Source organism: Glossina fuscipes, unplaced genomic scaffold (assembly GCF_014805625.2).
Source record: "Glossina fuscipes isolate IAEA_lab_2018 unplaced genomic scaffold, Yale_Gfus_2 1, whole genome shotgun sequence".
NCBI classification, from domain to species: Eukaryota; Metazoa; Arthropoda; class Insecta; order Diptera; family Glossinidae; genus Glossina; species Glossina fuscipes.
Window position 1 is genome coordinate 4,245,864 of NW_023998415.1, and position 19,449 is coordinate 4,265,312.

At 33.6% G+C, this 19,449-nt stretch overlaps 2 protein-coding genes across 2 annotated transcripts; one reads left to right on the plus strand and one right to left on the minus strand.

Annotated features, from left to right (window-relative positions):
* Positions 1 to 470: 470 nt before the first annotated feature.
* Positions 471 to 1,942, plus strand: LOC119631281 (carboxypeptidase B-like). Its single transcript, XM_038023348.1, has 3 exons — positions 471 to 541; positions 656 to 1,540; positions 1,607 to 1,942. The coding sequence occupies exons 1-3, from the start codon at positions 471 to 473 to the stop codon at positions 1,902 to 1,904; spliced, it is 1,254 nt and encodes a 417-aa protein (XP_037879276.1). The 3' UTR covers positions 1,905 to 1,942.
* Positions 1,943 to 7,059: 5,117 nt separating this feature from the next.
* LOC119631838 (carboxypeptidase B) lies at positions 7,060 to 17,225 on the minus strand. Its single transcript, XM_038024363.1, has 7 exons — positions 17,143 to 17,225; positions 8,821 to 9,027; positions 8,306 to 8,423; positions 7,920 to 8,231; positions 7,698 to 7,808; positions 7,485 to 7,639; positions 7,060 to 7,415 (listed from the first exon to the last, which is right to left on the minus strand). Exons 1-7 carry the CDS (start codon positions 17,220 to 17,222, stop codon positions 7,124 to 7,126), a joined length of 1,275 nt encoding a protein of 424 aa, XP_037880291.1. The 5' UTR covers positions 17,223 to 17,225; the 3' UTR covers positions 7,060 to 7,123.
* Positions 17,226 to 19,449: the final 2,224 nt, after the last annotated feature.

Here is a 19,449-nt window from a genome sequence, read left to right on the forward strand (position 1 = left end):
ATTTATTGCATATAATTAAAAGAATCGAAATAAAGCACAAGAAAATAAGACGATATATTTCATTTATATATATATATATATATATATATATATATATTTCTAATACGTAGATATACATGTAATACACTCGTAACGTCCGAATTTTTCTTCACTTGTAATTATATATTTTGATATTGCATATATGTGAAGAGTACGGAAACCATAAATCCATCACGATCGACGTCAGTGAGAAGCACTATCAATCAAAACGCTTAACACCCGTAACGTAAATAAACAAACCGTGATTTGTAAGCATAAGCACAAGCCACTACTATCGTTATTGGTTAGATAAGAAATTAAGGGTAGTCGAGTACTTAAATAATTTCATAATAAAAAGAAAAACTAATAGCAAGAATTTTTTATATGACTGGTAGCAGTCAATGCATTAACGCGTTAATAAATATATATAATAGAAGAGGCAAAAATTCAAGATGTACTTAAAAATTATTTTAAGTCTTTTACTCTGTGGTATTGCTTTATCGAAAGCCGACTCCTATTTGGGGTAAATATTTTGAAATGAAAAAAAAAACAAAAAAAAAAAAAATTTTTTTTTTTTTCATATTTAATTAATGTCGCGTTTAATTTCATGTATACTTTGTATTATATTTGATTATAGTTACAAAGTTTACGATATTGATGCGAAAAATGATTTTGAAAAGGAGGTGATCTTTAGATTGTCAGGCAACGACGATTATGATTTCTTCGACTTACCTAAGATAATTGGCAAGCCAGCACGAGTCATGGTACAGCCAAAGGACCAAATGGAATTCGAGACCACTTTAAATAAATTCGGAATTGATTACAATGTTATTAATGAAGATATTGGGCAAACATTGGAAATCGAGCGTTTACAAAATAACTTTTTACGTGCTGCCCTAGGTCGAAGTTCGCGTATTAGTTTTTCTAATTTTCAACGCTTTGGGGCGATAAACGCTTACCTTGACGAATTGGCTAAAGCTTATCCTAATCGCGTTAGCGTTAAAACAATTGGGAAATCTTATGAAAATCGCGATATGAAAGCCATTACCATTACGGACGGTGACCTTTCGCATAAGAAAAAAGCGATACTTGTCGATGGCGGTATTCATGCCCGCGAATGGATTGCTCCAGCTGCGACCATATATATTATACATCAGTTGGTCGAAAATTTCGAGAAAAACTCGAACCTATTAAAAGAATACGATTGGATTATTTTGCCCGTAGTCAATCCTGATGGCTATGAATATACGCATACAAATTCGCGTATGTGGCGTAAAACTCGTCGACCTATAGATGGAAAATGCTTCGGTACTGATGGTAATCGTAACTTTGATTATCATTGGGGTGAAGTTGGTGCTTCAGCAGTATCTTGTGCCGATACCTTTAAAGGCCCCACTGCATTCTCTGAACCAGAAACCAGAGCTCTTCGTGATTTAATGCTTACCTTGAAAGGTCGCGCTAAAATGTATTTAACTCTGCACTCCTACGGCAGTTATCTTCTATATCCTTGGGGCTGGACTTCGTAAGTAATGCATTAATAATCATAGAGAAAAAATTATTGCATTTCTATCGCTTTTTATATGTACAGTGAATTGCCTGAAACCTGGAGAGATATCGACGAAGTTGCCCAAGCTGGTGCTTCAGCTATTAAGAAGGCCACTGGAAGCCAATACACTGTCGGTTCATCGACCAATGTCTTATATGCTGCTGCCGGTGGTAGTGATGATTATGCTTACGCTGAAGCTAAAATCCCTATTGCGATTACCATGGAATTGCCCGCAGGTGGTAGCGGTTTCGATCCTTCTCCAGATCAAATACAACCCTACGTCGAAGAGACTTGGATTGGCATTAAAGCCATGGCTGAAAAGGTTATCGAAAAATATTAAAATGTTTTGTAAATAAATTTCTTAGTTGCCTGCGATAACTTGAGCTCTTATTTAATTTTATATATATCATCTAGACGAAATTTTTGGACTCGAAACATTTATTCACTTTGCCTTAGCGTCTTTGAAAGTCTTAAGTTAAATCAGAAACAACTAATATTTTAGGAAATAAATAAGATAGATATATGAAATTTTTAAAAGTTACTCTAAATGGAAGTATATTATGCGTAAATGAAAAGTTCCTTGAAGACATATTGAAATATTAAAAATTTTACTTCAGCTTTCAATAATCAATTTAATATTTCAATTTTAAATATTTCTCGACAAAGGAGAGACAATCGTTATTATCCTAGCATACGTAATGGAAGTGAATAATTTAGATTGAATGGTACAATTTTGTAAGGGTCTCTCTCTCTCTCTCTCTCTCTCTCTCTCCGCCTCTATCTCCATCTCACTCTATCTCTTTAAATCTCTCTCCTCCAACGTTTTCACGAACACACAAGGTTCAATTTTTATACCCGTCACCGAAGGACGAGCGGTATATTCATTTATCAAAACATTCCGCAACGCCCAGAAGCAAGCTTCAGAGACCATACAAAGTATATATATTTTTATTCCGCTTCAAACTCTGTCCGTCTGTTCTTTGTCCGTCCGATCGTCTGTTCATCTCTGTAATGTCTGTTGTAAACATACCCCTCTGCGCAAAAATTAGGTTATTAAATTCAAGTTTAGCAAAAATGGTATTGAAAATAGACCAAAGCGGTTAAAACACACGCCTACGGTACGATGTAAGCTGAGAACACTTCTCTTTTTCAAATAAAATAATAATCTGGTTAATAGATTCGATTTTCGCTCATTACTCGTCAAATACAACGGATAAATATGCAACAATTTGGGCGTATATTGTATGGATGAGGCTGTAGCATCTGTATAAAAATATGAGAAAACTTGACCGCGCCTGCCCAACATTATAGTGTATAAAAATTTAAATTTTTTCCATCCCTTCTTAACACGCAGAAACAATCTTCAAAACCCCGATAAAGTATATAAATTCTCGTCTGATTTCAAATTCAGCATTCACCTAACCATGTCCGTCCTTTCGTACGTCCATCCGCCTGTCTACCAAACTGTGTTGTGCCTGTGGTACACATTTTCCCGTTTGCAAAAAAGAAGATATTGCCTACAAATTTACAAAGGAGTTCAAAATTGGTCCAAACAGATCAAAGAACACGCTTACAAGGCCCACAGGCCTATAAAACCAAAACTAAGAATACCTTTGCGTTGCGTGTCTCTTCGTCATTACTCATAAACTAAAACAGATACACGATCTTAGTTTCCACAAAATTATTTTATAAAAACATAACCAATCGGCTACTCTCCTCCAATATTATGAAGTATGGAAATTGTTTAATCTTCTATCGATTAACGGTGATGGCTATAAACGACTCGATTGCAACCGAATATAATTTTCTTACGTGTTTTTCTCTGGCGAAAAACAACGAAAACCCTACGTGTTTAACTTGAGACTAAATTCAATTGGTTCAGAATTGAACCACATCCCTTTTTTTTTTTGTTTCAGCAGCTGCAGCGCCATTTTAGTTTTAAAAAAATTGATCTCAATAAATTAATCCATCATTTATAAATAAATTTGACAAACTGAGTCATAATTTTGCGCTTACATGTCAAGCATTACCCCATATACACACACAAGGTGTGCGCCGCATTTCGGACAGGGTCGGAAGTTGCGGGTTTGGTTATTGCTGGCATGATACCAATCGACTTGCGAGCTGAAGAAGGTATACATAGGGCTGAATTTCACAGAATGTCGGCTGAAGTGGCTAAGCACCCAGCAAAACAGCAGCTGGTAGAAGATTGGGAGGAGCATTACAGCAGAGCGTGTAAGGGTAGATGGACGCACCGGCTCATAGCAGATTTGCGGCCCTTAGTGAATAAGCCATATGGTGAGATGGACATAGCTAATTAGCGGCCATGGTTGCTTTAGATCATATCTGTTTAGGTTTAAAATAGAGCAGGACCTATTCTGCAGTTTTTGTGTGTGCATCGAAAACGCTGAACATGTTTTCTTTGTCTGTTCGAAATATCATAACGAACGATAGACACTACAGACGAAAACTGGAGTGTCACCTCTCGCGAGACAATGTTGTGACAAATATGTTGCACGACCTGAAAACATGGAAGGCGGTAGAAGCGTTCGTCGCAGAAACTTTATGAGAAAACAAAGACACGACGAGCGTCAACGTAGGTTTTTAAGTAGTGCCTAAAGGGCTACCCTACCTGTGAAGGTATACCTAAACGGCCATGCCACATGATAGGGAATAGGAGGGATGGTTTTTAGCGGGTTAAAGTCCCGCATTACCCTGATGGGAGCCAATTGATGGTTTTCCAATTCAAAAAGGAAAATTACACACACGCACACACACACAGACACACAAACAGGCACACACGCGCGCGCGAGCGCATTCTATGCCGATGTAATAAAAAATCTATTTCATGTTACATTCATGCTCATCAGTTAGTGATAAGATAGAATAGTTACGATCAAACTCAACATATCCTTTCGTAATCAATAAAATTGAAAAGGTTTCACAATAATTCAAAAAATTCAAAAATTGCATTCGCAAGTTTTTTTTTGCAAATTTTTAAAATCAGAAACTCAGTTTCTCTGAAAATAGTTAATAATATTTGGCTTCGCGGATATCTAATCATTTATAAATTTTAATCATTGATAATTTTCAACTTACCAATGACGAACTTTCGGGAAGTAAGTATTCGAAATTAATTAAAACTATGTCGCATTATGATTGATAAGCATTAGTATGGACTTGTGACTTTATTTATCGCTTTAATCGCCTTTAAGTTTCAATACAACGCACGAATACTCATTTTTCGTATATAAACAAAAAACAAAACAACATTTATTGTTGTGTCTTATTATCGACTACATATCTATTTTTACAACTAAATTTAATATTAATTTATTTGTTATATTAATATATTACCATATAAAACGTTTTTATGCCCACCGCCAAAGGATGAGGGGTATATTAATTTTGTCAAAACGTTTGCAACGCAATGAAGAAAGCTTCGGAGCCGCTGCAAAGTATGTATATTCTTGAGTAGCAACAAATTCTAAATCGGTTTAAGTATGTCCATCTGTCTGTCTGCGTAATTTTTATTTTAAACAATCTCCTGGCCGCAAAAATAAACCTATCGACTTCAAATTTGATAGAAACATTGCTAGTTCTTGCACGCAACTTGGTATTGAAAATGTTCCAATTCGATCGAACTACATGCCTACGATACCGCGTTAAGTGAAGTCATCTCTGTTTTGCAAAAAATTGTTATTTGCTCATTAATTATGAATTACAGCAAACAAATCTCCAGAGATTTGAATGTATATTCTATGGGCGATGCTGTAGTACCTGTATAAAAATGGAAAAAATCAGCCACGCCTACTCCATCTTACAGTGTGTCATAATTTCCGTTTTTTTGTTTTTCAAAATTTTTATAATGCAATAGAAGCAAGCTTCAAAAATCCCATAAATTTTTGGCCAGAGTCAAATGCGGAATACACGTAGGCAAGTCCGTTCGTTCATCGTTTAATATCGGAGGTAAGCATTCTTCAATAATGAGTTATTCTGCAAAAATGAAGTTATCACCCACAAACTTGCAAGAAAATTTTAAAAGCTTCCAAACTTTTCAAAGAACACGCCTAATTTTATACAAGAAAAAGAAGAAGACAAAATTTATTTATTTATTTATTGTCTACATATTTTGTAAATAAATTTACAAAGCATGAATTTAAATCATATGCTCACCTGTTTTGAGATTTGAACCCACCCAGCATTGAACTGCTAGTCGCGATCCTTTGACCACTCGGCTACTCATGCGAATATACCCTATATGAATTTCCACTTCTATTCCGCAAATAGAAAAAATCAGCTACAACATTCAATGTTATAGAACAGAAAGATTAAAATTATTTTCCGTTTTCTTTAGGATCACGGATCGGTCACAACCGGATATAATTTTCTTACTTGTTTTTTTTTCTGCTACTGAAAGAAATGCTCAATAACCTTCTCAAATATCATTATACTGCTACTTTGCCTTCCATTGAAAGAAACTTGTCAAAAAAATCCCCTCCCTTTTTTTATTAAGGATACTACAGTAATCTACCCTTCTGAACTGTGTTTTAAAGAATATACTTAATTTAATGCCCTGGTATTAACACCGCCTTTAGCTAAATGGAAATGTTTATAGAAGAAACCACATTTTCACCTTAAATACACTTTTGTTATATACCTTTGTTAATTTGTTTGTTAAATTAACAAACATTTGATAGGATATGATTAGGGATTGTTTAAATAAACGTCGTTCTTATGCTTGTGAATATAAGTACACCTGCAGCATAGGCAAAAGAACTTATAAACGATGCATTCATATGCATCATCCATCATGCACTCAACTATCGAAATCTGAGACTTCTGAGTCATCTTTATTTACCTATAATAGAACACAGCATCTTACATGCATTACTGTAGCAATACAGCAAACAGGTCAACTTTTTAGGTCAACTTAGAATATGCGCCTTATTTATTTGACTTGGTGATAGTGCGGAAATAGTGAGGGAGATAGGGAAGGCATAGAGGGATGGCATCAGCCTAGCGCATGTATACTATGTCTTTACCGACTAGGCAGTCACTGCAGCTGTAGAGAAAGTAGAGTTTATCGCGCTTACGATTTGAACTCATGTTCATTCACTTGATAGTCACGGTTCTTACGTACTAGGCTACTCATACGGATGAACTGGCATTTTTAGAATCCACAAGTTTAGAATTTCCAAGTTTGATCAATCAATTTTTCTGTTATTCATTGCTCATTGCTAAGGAATAACATGTACATAAACTTTTTGTGGGAAATCCTGAGGATTTCGCGAGCGAATCCTAATAGCACCTTTCCGTAGGAAAAGACGTGGTTCGTTTTGAGAAAAATCGTTTTGAAGATATGCAAAATTGAATTAAACTTTAGCGAAATTATTTGACAAATACAAAGAAGGCTTCACTTCGCCCATTTTTCGTAATCTAAAATATTTATTTAAAAAAAATTTGTTACACTTTTATTATTTATTATAAAGTTAAAGCGACGAAATTTTCAACTCCTTACACACCTATAGATGAGGGTCTATCGCCACAATGAATTAATTAGAAGAAAGTTGCATGTCTGATAAGTTCGATAAAGCCTGCAAAAGTTTCTTTACAAACATCCGGAATATCGGTGATAGGTACATGAAAATTTTCGCCCGGCAATTCCAAAGTGAAAGACATGGGTATCCCCAGATTCCCATAGGCAAAATCATCCAAACCACCAGAAGCTTCATACAGAATATTAGCGGATGTTCCTACCCTATAAAGAGTACCGCGATACTTTGCTATTTGCGAAGCAGCACGTGTGGCTACTCCATGCAAAAAATTCCGAGTATCGGCATAAGCAGTTCTAGAAATCATGTCAATTAGTAAACTGATTAAGTGAATAATCGGTTAATTTCCGCATAAATTTTCTTACCTAGAATAGCCATAAGGATAGAAAATAAATTTACCGTATGAATGAACATCAATACTCAATTTAACACGATTACGATTATGCTCAAGATAGCGAACAACTGCCGATGTTTCAGATTCGGAGGCAGGCGCGATGCCAGCAAATACCTCTGAACAAAGCTGAAAGCGGTCGGTTGCCTTTATTAAAATACAATTTTTCTAAGAATATTTAACGTACATTAGAACTAGCACCACGACGGTTCCAATTATTAGCGAAATTTCGATTAATATCTACACCAACACAAGAGCGGCCGGGATATTGACGACGATTTTTCCGCCAAAAGCGATCCTTTCAAAAAAGAATCTTTCATTATATTAATGCTAAATTAGCCTTCTATCTCTCTCTCACACTCTCTTAATCTCTTTCTCATTCTCTCTCACTCTATAGAGTTAATCATACCGAAGTGTGTGAATATTCATAACCATCTGGGTTAACCAAAGGCACCAAATATATTTCCACATCCTTTAAATATCTTTCAAAAGTTTTCAGATTCCCTAATATCTCATTGGCAAGATATAACACGGTCAGCGGCGCAATCCATTCCCGGCCGTGCGCTCCGCCTTGTATATAAACAACGCGGCGGTCACGTATACGATTATTCCGATATATGGAAAGAGCAGCAATGTGACGACCTTCAAATGATCGACCCAACGACTCATAGCGGCAATTTTGTGGGTAACGTGTTGCTAAAATACTCATATAATTTAAAATCTAAGAGCAAAGTAAATATAATAAATAAATGCTCGTGTTCTCAATATTCGCATATATTCCAATATACGACATACCTCCTTATATCTGGGATAGTGTGCAAAGAATCCGCGTGCTTGTCTTTTGGAACGAAATTTCTCAAATTCTACGTTATCCGTATTTGACTCTGCCGGAGTGGAGAAATTTAGAGAAGCTCTTTGTAAAAAAATTAAAATTAATTAAATTAACTAAAACATCTATATGCCCTATGTAAAATAAATTTTATACCCAACACCATCATTGCTTAAAATAATATACATATACATGAAATCAAATAATTCTGTTGATAACCAAGTGAGATAAGATATCATTAGATTTTCATATAATCATAAATATATGCAAATTGAACGATGCACATATTAGTAAATCTTCAAATTTCAAGTAATGAAGCTTACGAAATTTTCAAATCAGACGCACTGTTATGAAATGAGACTCGAGTTATCATTTAAATCGATGTAAACAAAATGACTCTTTGCTAGCCAGTGATGTTAATAAAATAGATAAAATAAATTATAAATGTAAACCGATTTTAATCCGGAATCGTAGAACTTACATTTCGTCCAGTAAAGCTCGACTTTTAAATTTTGCATTCAATCCATTCAAGTATTCTTCAAACATTTGTTGCCTAGCAGGTTTTATCACAGCGATCGACATATTACTTTCCAATGACCAAAAATTCACATTAGTATCATTCTCCTGTAGATCCAAGAGGTAACGAAAAGTTTCCTCATCGTCGTACGTTATTGTATATTTATTATAACTGGAAATTACGAAAAATAATTTTTTACATTTTTAGAATGTGTTTGATTTAATTGACAGCCCTAATGGGCATATCGCATTTATATTGAACGTGATTATAGTAATTTCATCAAGTCATCTCACTTGAAATCATTGACGTTTATATTGCATACAAATTATCAAGTGATTAATATTTTTGTTTACATATTATATAAACGTGCAAACCACAAAAGCAAGTTACGTTTCTGTCTGTCCCTTCAATTTTAACGAGATAATTTACGTTTCGGGGTTAAGTGTTTTCATACCCTATACCACTTGTTCTTGTAGAGGAGAATACGCAGAGTTTCCGTGAGCCCGTCCGTCCGATAGCAGTCCATCTATGGTGTATTCAACCAATAATTTTTTTTTTCACCGAAATTTACCAAACCAATGTGTTTCGGCCCAAGGATGAATCCTATTGAAAACGGATTAGATGGGGCAATTTTGACGAGTACTCATCATATAACAGCTTATCGTTAATTTTGAAGAAGTCATGTGAAAAATTTAACTCGGATGGGACAATTTCTAGAACTACTGTAGCCAAGTTTAGTTTTTAATAATTCATGATCGTAAAAATTTGGTCAAGATAACAATTGGACTAAAAACAATAATTAGACCACGTTGAGGACTATGTTTTTTACCCCAGCCCAGGTAAAGATTCTTACAAAAAGCAAGCCCTTGAATGGCCACGGAGTTTAATAGTTATACTTTCCAATGAAAGTAGATGAAAAACGATAAGATATATATACATGTATAGATAAGGCTTTTTCAGAAAGTTCAAATTGCTCTTCTTCTATTACGTGAATTATCTATATATAATGTATATGTATGGGTATAAATGTAATGTTAGATTGGTTTGAAAATGGCCAATCACACGTCACATGCCCAAAATCACTGGTGGGCTAAGGATATATTAAGTTAAAGGGGATATATATAACGTCCGGAACGGAGTTGAGGGAGAATCATTTCCTTAAACGATTTACGCTCGTCTGGCTCGTCTAATGGTTGTCCATGTATTTTTTTATTCTGGCGAAATTTGATGCACGAACTTCTCCTGATCGAAGGACGAGCGCTATTCAAATTCAACTGAATCGAACCACTTTCCTTATAATGGCTTATATTAGAAAATTCTTTGTATGAAAAAAATTGCAATTTTTAAAATTTATCAATAAATATCACTGAACCTAACTGACTTCAAACATGGTTGTATGTATGCATGCTTTTAGTGTTTTGTCGCGGAAATAAATGAATTGCATTAAGTGATATGTTGTACGGTATTTAATGAACGATCTTATTCGACTATAATGTTTTTTATTTGTTATTGTTACTTCTCTCAATTTAGTTTCAGCAAGTTAACTAAATTATCATCGAGCAATACTCTTTATTAGATACCCGATATCGTTTCTCCTGTAAAACGTATCAAAAATTAATTTTGTCTTGAGGCAAATGGCGTACTTCTCCTTTATATCGAATCCCTAAATTGGAAGGAAGCCTAATAATAGATAAGCCAGCGTAATCCAAAATTCTATATAAAATTCTTTATACAAGAACTGATTATTCCTCGTTTATATTTTATGCTATGATATAGCAAATATTAAATACAATTGTTCTCGTGTGAAAGCTTATTTGGTATGAGAAGAGCTTCGAAAAATAGTCCTACATAGGACTCCAAACCTAACACAGTAAATTTATATGATCAAGTCCTCATTTTGGACCCATTAACTTTAAAAGAAATTCTACCTTCTTGTTATAATAGGCCTTAGTTAACATCTTTAAGTGTAATGATTCAAAAATAGCCCCAGCCTATAAAAAGTTTTCATATTTATTTATATATTTTTCATCAATTCTGATCGAGAAATATTCAAAATCGTATAACGGATAATGATTTTTTCCAAATAGAATTTTATATTGGAAACTAGTCGTTAAAAGTGATCCAATCGATCCGTCTGAGTGGTCGAATAGGTAAGAAGTGCAACTTCTAAGTCAGTATTCGCGGTTTCAAATCTCAAATGCGATAGAGTTCGCCCTGGTCACAGCGATATAGTGAGTGCGCAGTCGATAGAGGCATAAAACTTATCGATAGAACACACAACGGCCGGGATGTAGCCGCCATCTTCCTATTTTTTCTTCCTCTTTCTGATCGTTACCGTGTTACACGAATAGGTTAAAAATTGCAATGTAAAATTTCTGACCTGCGGACATTAGACGGACTGAATCGATCGATAAAATAAATGTCCTTCTCTATGTTACATATATCTATCTGCACGTATTTAATATATCCTTATTATAAATGGTATAGGGTATATATATCTCAGATTAGCCAAGACTTAAGAAATTTTGAAAAAGTACATAGAGCTCTTCGTGATTTACTCTTTCCATTGTATTGCATTATTATTACAATATATTTGTTTTACGAACATGTTTGGTTAAGCATCTATCACAAATAATATGTGCATACATAAATACGTATACATTACATACATATATTGCTGCATGGTCATGTGTGAACACTTATAGCAGTTATATGCTATGCGCACTGTTGCATTTACAGGAGATAGAGTAAATGATATGAAGTAATTGTTCAGACACCGTTTGGATGAACCATACACCACAGCTACCGACAATGAAAAACGCTAGAAGAACATGGTAAATGATTTTTTTGTGGCAAAAATTAGATGATTTCTACTTGGACGACATATGCCATACATTTTGTTTGTGTATGTGTGGAAGAGAACTTCACTTAATCACTTAATCTCGCATAATGTTTATGTGAGGTTGCAACAAAAATTATACGATATAACTCCGTTGGGCATTTTTTTTTTTTGGAGTTCGGTTATATAATTGGTTTACTCTAATACCCCACAAACTTCCAAATGACATTATTTTCCAATATTATTCTTGCTATTGGTGAAATAAAGACAATGCGGCTAAAATTTATTGTTCTAAAATTAATAAAAGTATATGTGCGGGATGGACAAAATTATAGGAGCTAAGTATTCATTTTGTACTTTGTCTATCTCCTGCATATAAGATATTCCAATTATAGTACTCTCTCAGACATTTCGAACACATAGGTTCCAATGTGTTTTCATTGAGTAACGACAAGGTCAAATACATTTTAGTTTTTAAGCTCATAACTAAACAAGTAAGAACATTACAATCGGGCAACGCCGACCATTAAATAGCCTTCAGAACATTGTTTAACACAATTCTTATTTTTATTATAGAATATAAAAATTATATCTTGTTTTTATATAAAGGAATATTTTTCAAGTGCGTTCTTATAGGAAAGCGGGCCCAAAACGCAACCTAATGTAGTACAAGTTTAATCCTTACAATAGGGCAGGATCCAAAAACAGGTTTAGATGGTCCAAATTTTGTAGAGTTCAATTTTATAGGAAATTACTATGATATTGTGGGTCATTTTCCATCGCCATATATTAAAACTCCTAGGATCCTAAAAAATGGAACGAGATGATCCAAATTTGGAATAGATAAGTTTTTTACGTTTTATTACTATTATGATATAATTTGCATCATGAAGCATTGAAAATTATACCTTTCTGTCGCTGTTCTGAACTTCAATTTTCGCTATATGAGAGGGGATTCAAAAATCGGCCCAGCCGATCCACAGTTTTCACGCCAATTTAGAATGCCGACATACCACTACTTAGCCACTTTTGCCGAGAAATTTTGAAAATTACAATTTTTTTTCATATAAAGACTTTTCAGAGTAGGCCGTCATATGGTGGATGGTCGAAAAAGTGAACCGATCCGAACCATCTACAATAGCGTTCGTCTTTAGGCCAAAACACGTCACTATATCAGATTTCATCACAATATCTCAAAAATTGCGACATATAGATTGAACAAAAATATACATGGGCAGGCTTAGATCAATTCAGATTACAATTCTGAATCGATCGGTATAATAAAAGATGAGTCTATCTCTAAACCTCTCTGCGTGTTACATACGTTCGCATTAGCTTATTATACTCTATACCACAAATGGTGTGGGTTATAAAAATACGGTGCGAATACATATCACGTTTGAAAGCTAACCCGATCTCCATAACACGTTTACTAAAATCTTCTGAAACTTCTATGAGAAAGTCAACATTAATACGCCAATCTTAGTATGATGAACCTTTGAGTCGCCTTTAAACGTTTAGCTTAAGTTTAAGTTAAATTTTGTTTTTTTTGCTGCACTTTTAAATTAACAATTAACATTAAAAAATAAAAACAATTTTCAAATTTGCGGTTAATCATGATGTCAAAACTACTACTATTCACAAAATCTGTATGATTATACCACGATGCGCTTTACAGACTCACACCTCAGAAAGGAATTTCGTATCGATTCTCTTAACTATTCGAAATGTTTTTATACGCTACACTAGCTGCGATACAAAAGTATATAAATATATTGTGCCGATGTATGCAACTTAAGGTAAATCTATCGTTTATTACAGCTATTGATTCAGCGATGGGAAGTTATTAAAGCAAAACTTGACTATAAGGACGAGTTGGTCCCTAGTAACTAACTGAATTATCAATTCAAATTCTTATGTTATATAATTTAAAGTAAATAGATATCGAAGATTCACTTTCAAAACAAAAATAACTGCTATTTACTTTTTATTTTTATTATGTAAATCGCTGACCTCAGTTTTTAAATATTAATACGAAAAAATACATGAATAGAAAGCACATGCTTTGATTGCATAGAAGTTGAAAGGCGGAAGATTTTTATAAAAATAAACATAATTTACATTTTTCATAAAGACTAAAAATTGTTTTTGTTTTTTTCTTTTCTTCTTTTTTTTTCAATGCGAATAAGTTTGAAACGAAATAGAAAGCTACATTTGGCTTTCGGTAAATTTTCTATTATATTAGTTTGGGGAAAAAGAAATCCATTATTTTTTCGGTAGATGGCTGCACTGATAGATTTCTCGTAAAGTATCGATCAAACAATTTCATATTTATGCTCGTTGGAAAGGTGACATTTCGCAGTAAAAAAATTCTTTTGCTGTTTTTTATTTGGTGCATTCAGTTGTGAGTTACAGCGTGTTAAAAATGGAAGTGAACAATGAGAAAATTCGGTACATTTTACAGTTTTTCTTTGACAAAGGCGAAAATGCAAGCCAGGCGGCTAAAATTGTGAATGGTGTTTATGGTTCCGATACTGTAACAGCCAATTATGTGCAATTTTGGTTTCGTAGATTCCGTTCAGGAATTTTTGATGTTAAAGATGCACCTCGCACAGGTAGGCCGGTCGTCGAAAATGTCGATAAAATCGGAGAAATGATCGAAGTTGACCGGCATGTTAGCAGTCGTAACATCGCCCAGGAGCTAAAAATCGACCATAAAACAGTTTTAAACCATTTACACAAAGCTGGATTCAAAAAGAAGCTCAGTGTTTGGGTGCCACACCAATTAACAGAAAAAAACATGATGGATCGAATTTCCATCTGCGAAGCCTTGGCCAAACGGAATGAGATAGACCCATTTCTTAAACGGATGGTGACTTGAGATGAGAAATGGATCACATACGATAACCCTGTGCGAAAACGATCGTGGTCAAAGAGCGGTGAAGCACCTCAAACGGCCAGGAAGGTTTTGCTATGCATTTGGTGGGACTGGAAGGGGATTATTTATTATGAGTTGCTTCCATATGGCCAAACGCTAAATTCTGATCTCTACTGTCAACAACTGGACCGTTTGAAGATAGCGATTGACCAGAAATGGCCAGAATTCGCCAACAGGAGAGGTGTCGTGTTCCACCAGGACAACGCTAGGCCACACACATCTACAGTGACTCGCCAGAAACTTCGGGAGCTTGGTTGGAAAGTTTTAATGCATCCGCCATACAGTCCGGACTTGGCACCAAGCGATTATCATCTTTTTCTTGCATTGCAAAATTTCTTTAATGATAAAAAATTGGAATCTAGGGAGGATTGTGAAAATCGACTACCAGAGTTTTTTGCAAATAGAGACCAGGACTTCTATAAGAGAGACATTTTGAAGTTACCTTTAAAATGGCAACAAATCATACAACAAAACGGTGCATATTTGACCCAAATCGGACAATCCGAAGCATGTTAAATAAAGTCCTGAAGTTCATATAATAAAATAATGGATTTCTTTTTCCCCAAACTAATATTATAGATATGCACTCATTGGACTCAATTGTAATTAAATTAATTTTCATGCAAAATTTAAGGAAAATTACAGAATGCACTCGCTATCAAAATTAAGTTTTCTCTATCAGTTTGCGTTATTTTTACTAAGAAATCAAGTATAAATTTTAAATGTGCTCATGCTTAGATATTAAGGACTAAGCATAAAAGTATAATGCGAAAAAATGATTCCAATCTGATCGAAAACTGTGCGTTATATATATATACATGAATTTATATATATATTTTAATTATATGTATATATAAATGTATGTATATAAAAGTATGTGTGGATGTAATCGATTTGATCATGTCTGTCCCTCTGTTCCTCACATATCTAGCCAAGTTATTTTTTTGTTCAAGCTACAAGTCGCAATTTTTGCCATACATTGATAAACATATTTCGGCTCCAGGACGAAACCTACTGAAAATGACAAAAATGCCCAGATGAAGCCTTATTTTGAAAAGTCATTATATGAAAAAAATTTTCCATTCGCTGAAACAACTACTTGGGTATACTATAACGTCGTCAAGGCTGCACTTCGAAGATAATGGATTAAATACTTAGTGCATAACATTGCACATAATCTCTTATCTACGCACTTCATCCTTGACGACCCAATACATAAATGTGGTATAAAATGTATGTACACGTTTCTACAATGTCACCTTACGGTTTTACATTCACTCTCCCATATACGCAGCGTCATCAAGGGTAAGACTTTATTACATTGCAACAAGGAATGATTATGTTAGAAATAGTGATGTAAGATATTTTAGAAGCCAGCCTTGCTCGTATGTAACAAATTTGTTTGTTTATTATGAAATCCCTCGAACGATGCTTCGAAATGCTTTGGGATCGATTTACTCGACGATAAACAAATGAATTGATCAAAAATGTATATGCAAAATATACTTTTGTAAATGAACAATTCAGTCAACTTGCACACTTACACACCATTAAAGGATGAATTATGCCAGATTTATATTTCAGTTCAGGGAACTTCCACAATAATATTAGATTTTTCAAAAACGACAGCTTTTGTATCGTTTCACGGAGACCTGCCTATTAACTTCTCTATCGTCTGCTATTGAAATATTGACGATTTTAACAACAAATACACTCTTAATTGATTGCCATATATCCGGTTTGAAAGTGGTAAGCGAATGAATCGTATTAAAGAAGAACTCAGAACAAGTATTTTATAAGTGCAGCTAACAGGCCGGTCCGAGCGATAGTCACACTTGATGTATGATGATGTATATCAGAAAAGATTCGACCTAAGACGCAAATAACTTTTCTATTTGTTGTTATTTTAAATGCTACACCAATTGCGTTACAAGTTTACGCGCATATATGCAACACTCAGAAGGACTTAAGATGGATCCTTCTTTTATTATACCAATCAATTCAAAATAATTTTGTAAATCAATCTAAGCTTGTCTGTCCGTCTGAAAATGGTTCGGATCAGATAGCTTTTCAACCACTTCCCATAGAACGTGTTACGGAAATGTAGAGAGGTATAGCCCATGCCCATGTGCTATAGGGTTTTACTTGCTTTTCACTTAGTACAGGTTCCAGCAGACGAATAATTTGAATATGATTTAAGAATTATTTTATAAAATCCGTCTGAGTGGCCGAATGCAGAGAATCTCGACAAGCCACTCAACGGTCGTGGGTTCAAATCTCAAGTGCGGTCCAAATTTCAATAAAGCCGATAGATAGCCTTAGATGCTGGTGCTTTAAACTTTTAATTCCAAATTTTATTTCTATAGCTAAAGTCATAATAATGATAATAATTATTAATTATTTTTAAAAGTTTATAATACAGTGTAAGGGGCAAAGAACTCTTCCTTATAAGTAAGCACAGCTCAGTAAATATTAGTAACAAAGTCATATGTCATGCTAAACGTTTTACCCTTGATATCCTTTTAGATTGTCAGCCAACAATAGATGATAGATTGTGATTAAACAAATGAGTATTTTTTGCGGCAACATTTTTTATTTTTCTCTTTTACCCCTTTTTTTTTTTTTGTTTTTTAATTAACTTATTTTAAAACTTTTAGTAGCTGTTTTTTTTAATGATATAAAAAAATAGTTGCTTTGAACAGAAAAAGAAACAAAAAAAAAAAATTTATTTTCTTTCTACTTAGCATTTAAAGACTTAAGTTGTTAGATTCCATTTTTTTTTTTTCTTTTTTTATATTTTGATGTTAATGTTAGGTGAATATTTCTTTTCAACTGCGGATTTTGTCCGCTTTGTTAAAATTAACGCGACTGACTAAATCATCTTTGAAAATTTCATCTGGGAAAAGAATGTGGTATCAAGCAAAATAAATAAGATAATTAGAAAAATTTTCGCCGATTTTTATGACAATAAAACAGGTTAAAAAATTTATAATCAGGCAAGGCCGACCATCTAAATATTTTATACCATTTTGCTTAATAGATATCTTTATTTACTTTTGTTAAAAAAAAAAAAAAAATTAAACTTTTTTGTCATATAGAGCATCATTATATGGGAGCGAGCTCAAAATGTGAAAGGTGAGTAGACCGTGACTGAAATTGTGATAAAATCATATCATTTCTTTATTGCCAAGGAACTTATTACTCCTTATCTACGTTCGCCAGCATATATTACTAACAGCTTTTGATATGAGTCCTTGTGATGACAGGCATTAAAGACAGAAACCTATATGATTATTTGTGATATGAAGAGCATTAGAAAGGGACGGCATTCAAAAAGTGATTCATTCCTAATTTTCGTTGATTGTGTTAAAATCGTAACTTTTTTTTAAAATTCGGCCTTTATATGAAAATTCATTGTAACAATGCATCAAAGGAATTCATTCAATTCAAATGAAAGCAAATATCACATGGACAGACACACGGACAAACATGTTTAAATCGATTTAGAAATTTTTGCTAAATCGTCTATTATAGTAAAAGGTCTAAGTCTAACTCAAGTCCTTCTCGATATTACTTACAACTGATTGGAAAGTACATGCAACTTGATGGGGAATATAAGCGAATTAATATGCATACAAGACAATGACTTAACGGAATAGTTGGGTCATTTTCCTTAAAATCCATAAATTTTCTCATGAATAATTCCTCACTCATTCCAGATATTAAAAAGCCATGGAAAGAAATCATTTGAGCTATGTTAACAACTTGAAGCAGAAACGCTATAATGATAAAAAAGAGAAAATAAACAAGCATTCATTCATTATTCTTTGGAAATATAAATAATAGAAATCAGCGATTGCTTTTCCAGCTACCTGATAATTTAAAAAAAAATTACATTTTTAATTCTCTAAGCAAATGCGAACGATGATGTGAAAAGAGTGATGGTCAAGGTTAAGATACAAACAAAGCAAAACTCTTAAATGGTTTTTCTATTTCTAAACTCTTTTTAAATTTTCGTATTAAAATCTTTTTTTTATTTTTTTTTTTAATTTAATTCAATTTAAAACTCACCGGCAGCTGTTAGCAAACCATAAGTTAATCTCCGTTAAGCTTTATTTAATAAACTTAATTCGAAACAATTATCAGGAATTTTCAATTTTTTTTTCATTTTCCCCGAGTTCATTTTCATGCCCAGTGATTTTTTTCGTTGCATTCAATATGTATAATAATATATATTTAAACAATAGCTACTTTGTTGATAATAAAGCTGGAAGATAATTTATATATTTTATCATGGCCTTTACTCTAGAGTCATACATGATATTTGTTAATACGATGTGCAGGATGCTTTCTTTTTTTTTTTGTTTTTCTTTTCACTTAGGGAATTTTTATTTGCATTAAGGATTTTCAAGCAATAAAGTCGTCCTTCGGAAGGCAGAATACGAAATGTAAGACCAAAGCTTTTTTCTTTATTAATGTGAAATTTGAACTTCAAATGATGCAACAATTATGAAAGGAAGACAACTTTGCTAGGAGAAGTTATGGTAAGAAAAGGCGCATCAACTTTTTTACCAATAACGCATTGTGTCGTGAAGATTGGAAACCTCTGATTTACACTATAAATCTTGCAGGCTTGAAGCTTTAAATTCTAGTTTTTATGCACGAAATATCAAGTAGTAAATTGAATTTAAAATTTAATGAAATGAACTGAACGGTATGATTGAAATCAATCGTACTTTGCAATCTGTGAGATTAATGCGTATCCTAATGAACGCTACAAGCAAGACGCTAAACTACTGTTCCGCATTTATTGATG

Excerpts from the sequence above, each read along its gene's own strand:
- LOC119631838 (XM_038024363.1), bottom strand. The coding sequence starts at position 17,222 with ATGTTGCCGCAAAAAATACTCATTTGTTTAATCACAATCTATCATCTA. Across the intron at positions 8,424-8,820 it reads CGAGCTTTACTGGACGAAAT|AGCTTCTCTAAATTTCTCCA; the intron begins GTAAGTTCTACG and ends TTTTTTACAAAG. Across the intron at positions 7,809-7,919 it reads ATGAATATTCACACACTTCG|GATCGCTTTTGGCGGAAAAA; the intron begins GTATGATTAACT and ends CTTTTTTGAAAG.
- LOC119631281 (XM_038023348.1), top strand. The coding sequence starts at position 471 with ATGTACTTAAAAATTATTTTAAGTCTTTTACTCTGTGGTATTGCTTTA. Across the intron at positions 542-655 it reads AAAGCCGACTCCTATTTGGG|TTACAAAGTTTACGATATTG; the intron begins GTAAATATTTTG and ends ATTTGATTATAG. Across the intron at positions 1,541-1,606 it reads TATCCTTGGGGCTGGACTTC|TGAATTGCCTGAAACCTGGA; the intron begins GTAAGTAATGCA and ends TTATATGTACAG.